This window comes from Pseudorca crassidens, chromosome 14, assembly GCF_039906515.1.
Source record: "Pseudorca crassidens isolate mPseCra1 chromosome 14, mPseCra1.hap1, whole genome shotgun sequence".
Classification (NCBI taxonomy): Eukaryota; Metazoa; Chordata; class Mammalia; order Artiodactyla; family Delphinidae; genus Pseudorca; species Pseudorca crassidens.
In genome coordinates, this window is record NC_090309.1 from 15,059,196 (window position 1) to 15,071,822 (window position 12,627).

Sequence of the window (12,627 nt, forward strand, 5' to 3'; positions counted from 1 at the left end):
GTTAGAACTCAGCAGAAGGAAGGAGGGAGGGTAAGAAAGGCTGTAAGTTTCCTTACTGTGGGACGAGCCAGCCGAGGGGATGGGGGATTTGCCCCACAGCTCCGGGAGACAGTGGGTAATACGGAGACAGCTCAGATGGGTGAGGGGGCCGGGGGATTCCTGCTTCCAAAGAGAGATGTGTCAGACAATTCCTTGGCCCTACATTAACACCTTAAAATAATATCAAACAGGAGGTTCCTTGCCCTATATTCCCAGGTGCCCTGGAGCTTGGAAGGCCCTTTCTTTTATTATCTCTGCCCTCTGTCACCAGTAACTTCCAGCTGCTCATACAGGAGTCGTCCAAGACACAGGCAGGAAATTTTGGACTGAGAGACCCAAGATATCCCCAGAGTCATCAGCTAGAAAAGCTGCCTCATTCATGGAAAGATAAGCTTTGGATCTCTGTTCCACATTTGTCCTCCTTATTATCTGTAACTCGTAGTAGCTGTGATGTCTCAAGAGAAGCTCCAAAAATGCTCTGACCCATGGAAACGCTATGGGAATTCTATGAAGACTCTGGCTCCCTCTGGGATGGCGTTTGGTGAGCAAGTTAAAAACAAGAAGCCAACTCAGTCTACTGCTTTATAGCTATACTTACGTCTGGCTAGACTGTTTACTTCCATATGTTCAGTCTGGGGCCTAGGTTTTGGTTTAAGGAGGCGCAGCCTGCAGCCGGCTAGACTTCAAAGTCAATGAGAAAGGAGATTTTTTTTTTCCCCTTCCAGGTCATTCCAATCTTAAAGTTTTAAGACATTCTAACGTAGAAGCAGCAGTGGCAGAGCAACGCCAAATGCCGTGGAGCCAGGCCCTGTGCATCATCTCATTTAATCTCCTTTCATCCTCACAATGACCCAGCGATGCAGAAGGGACACGTAAGGCACTGACGAGCGAACTGAAAAGGCTAAACTTAGTGGGCAGGGTTAGAGACAACTGAGAGCTGGAGACATGGTTTGAACCCAGGTCTGTCCGACTCCAGGGCTGAAATACTCCCCGAGAAGAAAAGCCCGCCCCCACTGGAGCTGTGGAGCTGGGCCAGCCTGAGCAGGCCCCGACTCACCTGTCTTTGGATCGATCTCTGGGGAGAGGTGTGTGGGAGGGGAGCCAGGGGAGAAGTGGTCGTTGCTGTAGGTGATGAGGGGCGTCAACGGATGCATGTGGTGCGGGTGCTGAACAACAGGAACTTTATTAGACTGAAAGACAGAGAGAAAAAGACTAGGGACAGTTGCCAAGGAGGTGGAGAGTACGGGCAGACCTCAGCGCTACTGCAGGTTCCGTTTACTGCTTTATTTGCAGTAAAGCAAATCACACACACTTTTTTGGTTTCCCGGTGCATACATCTGTTTTTTTTTTTTAAAAGAAATTTTTTCTTTTTTTGGCTGTGCTGCACGGCATGTGGAATCTTAGTTCCCTGACCAGGGATGGAATCTGCACCCCCTACAGTGGAAGAGCAGAGTGTTAACCACTGGACCGGCAGGGAAGTCCCTCCCAGTGCGTATAAAAGTTATGTTTACACTGTACTGTAGTCTGTTAAGTGTGCAATGGCATTATGTCCAAAAAAATATGCACATACCCTAATTAAAAATACTTTGTCAAAAGGTGCTATCATCTGAGCCTTCAGTGAGTTGTAATCTTTTTGCAATAGTGACATCAAAGATCAGTGATCACAGGTCAGCATAACAATTATAATAATAATGAATAAATTTGAAATATTGCGAGAATTACTGAAATGTGACCCAGAGACACAAAGTGAGTAAAGGCTGTTGGAAAAATGATGCCGACAGACTTGCTGGATGCAAGATTGCTATAAACCTTCAATTCATAAAAAATGTAATATCTGCGAAGCACGGTAAAGTACAATACAACAAGATATTCCTGTAAAACCTATTGTTATGTACTTGGTTGAATAGATACCAGGTATTTTCCATGCAACAACCCATTCAGCCCTCGAAGAGTACTCCTAGAAAGGGTAGCTCATAGGTTCACATCTGAGACTGGTAACAGAGCAGTGAGGGAACTGTCACCATCAGACCTCATATAACCAGTTGTCATGTTCAGGGTTTACAGATACCACCAAGAGCACTTAAAACAGTTCTCCCTGGAGAGTCTCAAACACTCTGCTGACTTAATTATCACGTTTCATTTACAATACCAGAGAGTGTAAGGAGTACATTTTACGTAACTGTTAAGAAAGCAAAAACACTGGCATGTCACCAACACATCCTGCTTCAGAAACGTTAAAAAACGGAAAAACCTGTGTGTCCTGGAATTACTAAACGGAATTAATTTTTAATTGCCTTGGCATAACCTGACTTAACAATAAAGATTTTTATTATAAAAATGGCTATCGTCCTTATTATAACCTAGCAAAAAAGCTATGATTATCTTCATTTGAGGAATGAGGAAACTGAGTGGGGAAAGATTAAGTGACTTAGCCTGAGCCACGGGGCCAGTAAGTGGTAGAACTGGATTCCTATCAGCCCTTTACGGCTCTAACAAACCAGGGTGTCTTCTCTTGCACTTCCTGGCACCTCAACAGCCTAATCAAAACATCTGTCAGAGAAAGGACTGACACACATTTTTTTGGATAATAAGGTAAATGAGTTACAAGTGGAGAAGAGAGTTATTAAAAAAGAGATTCGTAAACAGGATGATGATTTGGTGGCATCTCACGGGCCAGATTTCCAAACTTCTGTCTTCCCAGTTGAATGTTTCGTTTCATAGATTCCTGAGCCCTTCAGCCTTTTACTCAGTGCCCCTTGGGTACTCATCATGCAAGCAACTATATGTACATCTCCTAGGCGCTCGTGTGCTGACAGTAATCTTGCTCCATTTTCAGCAGGCTAAGCAGAGATGAGAGGCAGAGTCCTGGAGCAAGGCCTAGAACCCAGGGGCCCAGCTCTCAAACTCACAGAAGTGAGACCAAGAATGCAGATGGTTCATAACCAAAACCACTAGGTGGCGCTGGCACACGGCTGGACCCTGCTGGTACCTCACCTTGAACAACTTCCTATCACCACCCTTAGTGGGCTCATTTGACGTTGCACAATAAATTCTAAAATTCTTTTCTTCTTACTGTTTTCACCTGTTCCCTCACTGGCTTTTGAAGAGGTCTCCACGTACATGAACATATCACACAAATAAGAGTACAAAAAAATTATTTTAAGGTCAGATTTCTAGGATCCTGATGCAACTCAATGATGCACTGAGGTTTCCCGGAAACAGCTTTGTCTAAAGGGTGATTTTTAGTATCATAAAAGGAATAGAATTATTACTAAAGTGACAGTAAATGATAAAAAGAATTACACAAAATGATCACAATTTAAAAAAAACACATAAATTCTATGATTTAAAAAAAAGACTAGAGGCAGTTCCCTGGTGGTCCAGTGGTTAGGACTCAGTGCTTCACTACCATGGGCTGGGGTTCAACCCCTGGTTGGGGAACTAAGATCTCATCCCACCAGCAGTGCAGCGCAGTGGAGGAAAAAACAAACAAACAAACAAAAAGACTAGAAGCACACCAAGTAAACAGTAAGTATATTTGAGTGGTGGGACTACAGGTGGTTTTGTTCTTCTTATTTCCCTTTCTGTATTTCCCAATTTAATTATTACCTACTTAAAACTATACTTATGAAGAACACAAATTTCCTAAGAAAGAAATACAAACTATATTATAAAACATTTAGAAAACACAATCACACACACACACACAAAAGCCAAAAAAACTCCAGAATCACACTAGCCTAACCCAGTCACTATTATCATTTTGGCATATCTCCATTCATTTAGACTTCTTGTACATCTGTTTTTCATTTATATCATTTATAGCTATCTTTTTTTTAATTTAAAATTTCAGCTTTATTGAGGTATAACTGACAAATAAGATTGTTATATATTTACTGTGTACTATGTGATGATTGGATATATGTACACAGAGCCATCTTAAAATACTTAATAGTATTATGAATCCTGACTGGCCATGTGCTCTTGAGTTTGGCTTCATCAGAAACTGACAAACAGGACTAAAGGTCTGGAAGGCTCGGGTTCAGGACGGTGGAGTAGAAGGACATGTGCTCACTCCCTCTTGCGAGAGCACAGGAATCACAACTAACTGATGAACAATCATCGACAGGAAGACACTAGAACTCACCAAAAAAGATACCCCACATCCAAAGACAAAGTAGAAGCCACAATGAGACGGTAGGAGGGGCGCAATCACAGTAAAATCAAATCCCATAAGTGCTGGGTGGGTGACTCACAAACTAGAGAACATTTATACCACAGAAGTCCACCCACTGGAGTGAAGGTTCTGAGCCCCACGTCAGGCTTCCCAACCTGGGGGTCCGGCAACGGGAGGAGGAATTCCTAGAGAATCAGACTTTGAAGGCTATCGGGATTTTATTGCAGGACTTGGACAGGACTGGGGGAAACAGAGACTCCACTCTTGGAGGGGACACACAAAGTAGTCTGTGCATCGGGACCCGGGGAAGGAGCAGTGACCCCACAGGAGACTGAACCAGACCTACCTGCTAGTGTAGGAGGGTCTCCTGCAGAGGCGGGGGGTGGCTGTGGCTCACCGTGGGAACAAGGACACTGGCAGCAGAAGTTCTGGGAAGTACTCCTTCACATAAGCCCTCCTGGAGGCTGCCATTAGCCTCACCAAAGAGCCTGTAGGCTCCAGTGCTGGGTCGCCTCAGGTCAAACAACCAACAGGGAGGAAACTCAGCCCCACCCATCAGCAGACAAGCAGATTAAAGTTTCACTGAGATCTGCCCACCAGAGCAACACCCAGTTCTACCCACCACCAGTCCCTCCCATCAGGAAACATGTACAGCCCTCTTCGATAGCCTCATCCACCAGAGGGCAGACAGCAGAAGCAAGAAGAACTACAATCCTGCAGCCTGTGGAAGAAAAACCACATTCACACAAAGATAGACAAGATGAAAAGGCAGAGAGAGGGCTATGTACCAGATGAAGGAACAAGATAAAACCCCAGAAAAACAACTAAATGAAGTGGAGATAGGCAACCTTCCAGAAAAAAATTCAGAATAATGATAGTGAAGATGATCCAGGACCTCGGAAAAAGAATGGAGGCAAAGATAGAGAAGATGCAAGAAATGCTTAACAAAGACCTAGAAGAATTAAAGAACAAAGAAACAGAGATGAACAATATAATAAATGAAGTGAAAAATACACTAGAAGGAATCAATAGCAGAAAACTGAGGCTGAAGGACGGATAAGTGACCCGGAAGACAGAATGGTGGAATTCACTGCTGTGGAACAGAATAAAGGAAAAAGAATGAAAAGAAATGAAGACAGCCTAAGAGACCTCTGGGACAACATTAAACGCAACAACATTTGCGTTATAGGGGTCCCAGAAGGAGAAGAGAGAAAGGACCTGAGAAAATATTTGAAGAGATTATAGTTGAAAACTTCCCTAACATGGGAAAGGAAACAGCCACCCAAGTCCAGGAAGTGCAGAGAATCTCATACAGGATAAACCCAAGGAGAAACACGCTGAGACACATAGTAATCAAATTGGCAAAAATTAAGGACAAAGAAAAATTATTGAAAGCAGCAAGGGAAAAATGACAAATAACATACGAGGGAGCTCCCATAAGGTTAACAGCTGATTTCTCAGCAGAAACTCTACAAGCCAGAAGGGAGTGGCATGATATACTTAAAGTGATGAAAGGGAAGAATCTACAACCAAGATTACTCTACCCGGCAAGGATCTCATTCAGATTTGATGGAGAAATCAAAAGCTTTACAGACAAGCAAAAGCTAAGAGAATTCAGCACCACCAAACTAGCTCTACAACAAATGCTAAAGGAACTTCTCTAAGTGGGAAACACAAGAGAAGAAAAGGACCTACGAAAACAAACCCCAAACAATTAAGAAAATGGTAACAGGAACATACATATGGATAATTACCTTAAACGTGAATGGATTAAATGCTCCAACCAAAAGACACAGACTGGCTGAATGGATACTAAAACAAGACCCATATATAAGCTGTCTACAAGAAACCCACTTCAGACCTAGGGACACATACAGACTGAAAGTGAGGGGATGGAAAAAGATATCCCAAGCTAATGGAAATCAAAAGAAAGCTGGAGTAGCAATACTCATAGCAGATAAAATAGACTTTAAAATAATGTTACAAGAGACAAGGAAGGACACTACATAATGATCAAGGGATCAATCCAAGAAGAAGATATAACAATTATAAATATATATGCACCCAACATAGGAGCACCTCAATACATAAGGCAACAGCTAACAGCTCTAAAAGAGGAAATCGACAGAAACACAATAACAGTGGGGCACTTTAATACCTCACTTACACCAATGGACAGATCATCCAAAATGAAAATTAATAAGGAAACAGAAGCTTTAAATGACACAATAGACCAGACAGATTTAATTGATATTTATAGGACATTCCATCCCCAAACAGCAGATTACACTTTCTTCTCAAGTGCACACAGAACATTCTCCAGGATAGATCACATCTTGGGTCACAAAACAAGCCTCAGTAAATTTAAGAAAACTGAAATCATATCAAGCATCTTTTATGACCACAATGCTATGAGATCAGAAATCAATTATAGGGAAAAAAATGTAAAAAACACCAACACATGGAGGCTAAACATATGTTACTAAATAACCAAGAGATCACTGAAGAAATCAAAGAGGAACTCAAAAAATACCTAGAGACAAATGACAATGAATACACGACAATCCAAAACCTATGGGATGCAGCAAAAGCAGTTCTAAGAGGGAAGTTTATAGCAATACAAGCCTACCTCAAGAAACAAGAAAAAAAAAAAAAAAGAAACAAGAAAAACCTCAAATAAACAATCTAACCTTACACCTAAAGGAACTAGAGAAAGAAGAACAGACAAAACCCAAAGTTAGCAGAAGGAAAGTAATCATAAAGATCAGAGGAGAAATAAATGAAATAGAAACAAAGAAAACAATAGCAAAGATCAATAAAACTAAAAGCTGGTTCTTCAGGAAGATAAACAAGACTGATAAACCATTAGCCAGACTCATCAAGAAAAAGAGGGAGAGGACTCAAATCAATAAAATTAGAAACGAAAAAAGAGAAGTTACAGACACCACAGAAATACAAAGCATCATAAGACACTATTACAAGCAACTCTATGCCAATAAAATGGATAACCTGGAAGAAATGGACCAATTCTTAGAAAGGTATAACCTTCCAAGACTGAACCAGGAAGAAATAGAAAATATGAACAGACCAATCACAAGTAATGAAATTGAAACTGTGATTAAAAATCTTCCAACAAACAAAAGTCCAGGACCAGATGGCTTCACAGGTGAATTCTATCAAACATTTAGAGAAGAGCTAACACCCCTCTTTCTCAAACTCTTCTAAAAAATGCAGAGGAAGGAACACTCCCAAACTCACTCTATGAGGCCACCATCACCCTGATACCAAAACCAGACAAAGATACCATAAAAAAAGAAAATTACAGACCAATATGACTGTTGAATATAGATGCAAAAATCCTCAACAAAATACTAGCAAACAGAATCCAACAACACATTAAAAGGTTTCATACACCATGATCAAGTGGGATTTATCCCAGGGATGCAAGGATTCTTCAATATACGCAAATCAATCATGTGATACACCATATTAACAAATTGAAGAAAAACCATATGATCATCTCAATAGACGCAGAAAAAGCTTTGGACAAAATTCAACACCCATTTATGATAAAAAAACTCTCCAGAAAGTGGGCACAGAGGGAACCTACCTCACCATAATAAAGGCCATATATGACAAACCTACAGCAAACATCATTCTTACTGGTGAAAAACTGAAAGCATTTCCTCTAAGATCACGAACAAGAAAAGGATGTCCAGTCTCACCACTATTATTCAACATAGTTTTGGAAGTCCTAGCCATGGCAATCAGAGAAGAAAAAGAAAGGAAAGGAATACAAATTGGAAAAGAAGGAGTAAAACTGTCACTGTTTGCAGATGACATGATACTACACGTACAGAATCCTGAAGATACCACCACAAAACTACTAGAGCTAATCAATGACTTTGGTAAAGTTGCAGGATACAAAATGAATGCACAGAAATCTCTTGCATTCCTGTACACTAATGATGAAAAATCTGAAAGAGAAATTAAAGAAACACTCCCATTCACAACTGCAACAAAAAGAATAAAATACCTAGGAATAAACCTACCTAGGGAGACAAAAGACCTGTATGCAGAAAACCATGAGACACTGATGAAAAAAATTAAAGATGCTACAAACAGATGGAGAGATGTACCATGTTCTTGGATTGGAAGAATCAATATTGTGAAAATGACTATACTACCCAAAGCAATCTACAGATTCAATGCAATCCCTATGAGATTACCAATGGCATTTTTTACAGAACTAGAACCAAAAAATCTTAAAATTTGTATGGTGGCACAAAAGACCCTGAATAGCCAAAGCAGTCTTGAGGGAAAAAAATGGAGCTGGAGGAATCGGACTCCCTGACTTCAGACTACACTACAAAGCTATACTAATCAAGACAATATGGTACTGGCACAAGAACAGAAATATAGATCAATGGAACAGGATAGAAAGCCCAGAGGTAAACCCACGCACCTATGGTCAACCAATGTATGACAAAGGAGGCAAGGATACACAATGGAGAAAAGACAGTCTCTTCAATAAGTGGTGCTGGGAAAACTGGACATCTACATGTAAAAGAATGAAATTAGAACACTCTCTAACACCATACACAAAAAGAAACTCAAAATGGATTAGAGACCTAAATGTAAGACCTGACACTATAAAACTCTTAGAGGAAAACATAGGAAGAACACTCTATGACATATATCACAGCAAGATCTTTTTTGATCCACCTCCTAGAGTAATGGAAATAAAAACAAAGACAAACAAATGGGACCTAATGAAACTTAAAAGCTTTTGCAAAGCAAACTACAAACAAGACGAAAAGACAACCTTCAGAATGGGAGAAAATATTTGCAAACGAATCAATGGACAAAGGATTAATCTCCAAAATATATAAACAGCTCACACAGCTCGATATTAAAAAAACAAACAACCCAATCCAAAAATGGGCAAAAGACCCCAATAGATATTTCTGCAAAGAAGACATACAGATGGCTAAGAAGCACATGAAAAGCTGCTCAAGATCACTAATTATTAGAGAAATGCAAATCAAAACTACAGTGAGGTATCACCTCACACCAGTTAGAATGGGCATCATCAGAAAATCTACACACAACAAATGCTGGACAGGGTGTGGAGAAAAGGGAACCCTCTTTCACTGTTGGTGGGAATGTAAATTGATACAGCCAGTATGGAGAACAGTATGGAGGTTCCTTAAAAAACTAAAAATAGAATTACCATATGACCCAGCAATCCCACTACTGGGCATATACCCAGAGAAAACCATAATTCAAAAAGACACATGCACCCCAATGTTCACTGCAGCACTATGTACAATAGCCAGGTCATGGAAGCAAGCTCTATGCCCACTGACAGACGAATGGATAAAGAAGATGTGGTACATATATAAAATGGAATATTATTCAGCCATAAAAAGAAATGAAATTGGGTCATTTGTAGAGACGTGGATGGACCTAGTGACTGTCATACAGAGTGATGTAAGTCAGAAATAGAAAAACAAATATCGTATATTAATGCATATATGTGGAACCTAGACATATGGTACAGATGAACTGGTTTGCGGGGCAGAAATTGAGACACAGATGTAGAGAACAAATGTATGGACACCAACGGGGGAAAGTGGCAGGGGGTGGTGGTGGTGGTGTGATGAATTGGGAGATTGGGATTGACATGTATACACTGATGTGTATAAAATGGATAACTAATAAGAACCTGCTGTATATAAAAATAAAATTCAAAAATTCAAAAAAAATAAAAGAAAAAACAAGGGAAGGGGTGTTGGGAAGATAGAGGAAATAAACACAGCAAAATACTGACGGTTGTTAAGGCTAGGAGATGGGTACATGGGATTTCTTTGTACTGTCTGGTTTTGTATATGGTCGGAGAATTTTGCAATAAAATTTTTAAAAAGAAAAAAACAAAGAAACTGGCAAACAGCACCGAATGGGTGGACAGTCAAGTACAAAGCAGAAATGTGTGAGTTATATTTAAAATGCAGGTCTCCTCACTTTAACACTCCATGAGTTACTAGTATTGGTTCCCATTAGGTGGCGTCATTTTCCAGAAAATGGACTGGAAGGTGGTGGGTTCTCAGAAAGAAAAAGGAAGGTAGACTTTTCCTTGGTCAGCCTGGGAAGATGAGGCCTCTGGGACTGATTAGCAAAAATCACTCCCTTTAGGGCTGACTCAGGCAAAGCTCTCCTAGGAGGCTACCCTCCCAAGAAAAGTTCGCGCTCTTTTTGCTCCTTCGCTGTCCCCAGGGGCAGGATGTCCACAGCATAAACCCAGGCCAAGGGCAGGAATGTTGAGAACACACACCTCTCAGTGGACAGCTTGCTCTGCAGTGCAAAGAGCACGCCCAACCCAGAGTACAGGTGTTCCCTGGGCAAGGTAGCCGAGTCCAGTTTTATCCAAAGAAGAGCATCTCAGAGCCACCTTGGACCTGAATCCTTCCAGCCCATCAGGCAGACCCACCCCTTTCCCAGCTCAAGTGTTTCTTGTCTGTTTTGGTCTGTTTCTAGGGTTGGTCCAAGCCAAAGTTCTCCCTGAAACTCCTGGTCCTGAGGAAGCAATTCATCCTCTCTTCTACTGTTCATGACTTTCTTCCAAGTTCTAAGTAAAGCCCACGCACCACCACAGATGGACCAGCCACCTTTCCACAAACCGTCCTTCCATGAGGCCCTGCCACTCTCCACCACCTGCTTCTCTCAGTAACTGGCTTGAGGTCTTCACAAAGCCTCTTGCCCCAAGTGTTAATTCACTACCTCCTTTTCTTCCTGATCTGAATTTCAGCGATAAGAAGGATAACGTTTTTTAGATCAGGCAAAGAGGAGCCTTAATTCTGTGGGATCACCTACAAAGCAGACACAGACCACCCAACAGGCTGCCCAGAAAAGATCCTCAGAGGTGCACCGGGTTGCTAACTGTACCTGACTTTATATGTTTAAGAAATATGCTCGGGGCTTCCCTGGTGGCACAGTGGTTGAGAATCCGCCTGCCAATGCAAGGGACACGGGTTCGAGCCCTGGTCTAGGAAGATCCCACATGCCGCGAAGCAACTGGGCCCGTGAGCCACAACTACTGAGCCTGCGCATCTGGACCCTGTGCTCCGCAACAAGAGAGGCCGCGACGGTGAGAGGCCCCGACGGTGAGAGGCCCGCGCACCGCGATCAAGAGTGGCCCCCGCTTGCCACAACTAGAGAAAGCCCTCGCACAGAAACGAAGACCCAACACAGCCAAAAATAAAAAATAAATTAATTTAAAAAAATGCTCTATCCACAATCAATCGTTTGTTTAGTGATTGAGAAAACCTTCTCTTTCAGTGGGCCAGAACTGTTTTTTCAAGAGATTAGGTGCTCAAATGCAGGACTTGGGGGAAAAAGGAAACTGGTTTGTTCCTAAAATACCAGTCCAATCATAGCGGTGGATTTATAATATAAGCAGGGGCAAACAGGAACTTAATTAAAGTTGAGGGAAAAAACTCCCAATTCTCTCTGTGTGCACACACACACCACTCTCTAACAAATACTACTTTAAAGGCGAAATGTAAGCTCTTTGCCAATTCTGTCATCGTATCCTATTAAAGAAAGGAAATTTGAACATACGTCTCCTATACAGAATTTTCGAGAGAAATGGAAATTCACACTTTTATTTATTGGGCAGATGTTTGTGGAGACTGTCTACACAGCAGGGACCGAGTTGGGCAGTCAAAGGGCTGGAGGCCAACAAGCAGAGGTGGAAAGAACCTGGGTCTCTGACGACATGGCTGATTGCTGATCTAATTGGCCCTGCAGAAAATACGGATCACAGGTATTTATGCTGCATCAACTATGTGCCAGGCACAGTCTCGTGAACGCACTAGAGAATCTTGTCTTTTCAGACAAAAATACCTATCCTTGCGTTAGGTACATTCTAATTGGACAGACAGACAGTCAATAGGCCAAATAAATAAATAAATAACATATTAGTGATAAATGTTAACGAGAAAAATCAAGTCAGGGACGGCAGATAAGAAGCGAGGCAGGCGTGGCTTGTAAGTTACACACGCTGACCAGGGAAGGCCTCAATGAGAAAATGACTTTTGAATGAATACACGAAGGCAGTGGAGTGAGATGTGTGGGCATGAGAGGGAAGGGTGTTTTGGCAGAAGGCACCCAGCGCACTGGCTCCGAGGTGGGCAGGATGCTCCGCGTGTTTGAGGAACCCCCAGGAAGCCAGTGGACTGGAGCGCAGAGAAGAAAATGACAGGATGAGAGTCTATATTAACGTACTAACAAATATTCTCTGAGCTCCTCACAGGCAGCAAGCAGTAAGCTGAAGGCTCTGAAAGATGTGAAGATAAACCAGGGTCTCTGTAGGGCAGCAGCAGAGAGAAAACGCTGCAAGGAATTAGAAG

At 41.8% G+C, this 12,627-nt stretch overlaps 1 protein-coding gene across 1 annotated transcript in view; it reads right to left on the bottom strand.

Moving 5' to 3' along the window:
* The window catches only part of TCF7L1 (transcription factor 7 like 1), a 159,497-nt gene that overhangs the window by 5,942 nt on the left and 140,928 nt on the right, over window positions 1-12,627 (bottom strand). Inside the window, exons 5-6 of the mRNA XM_067704534.1 lie at window positions 1,097-1,229; window positions 57-159 (exon numbers count right to left, since the gene is read on the bottom strand). Coding sequence (XP_067560635.1) covers window positions 57-159; window positions 1,097-1,229 — 236 coding nt within the window. The remainder of the gene's footprint in view (window positions 1-56; window positions 160-1,096; window positions 1,230-12,627) is intronic.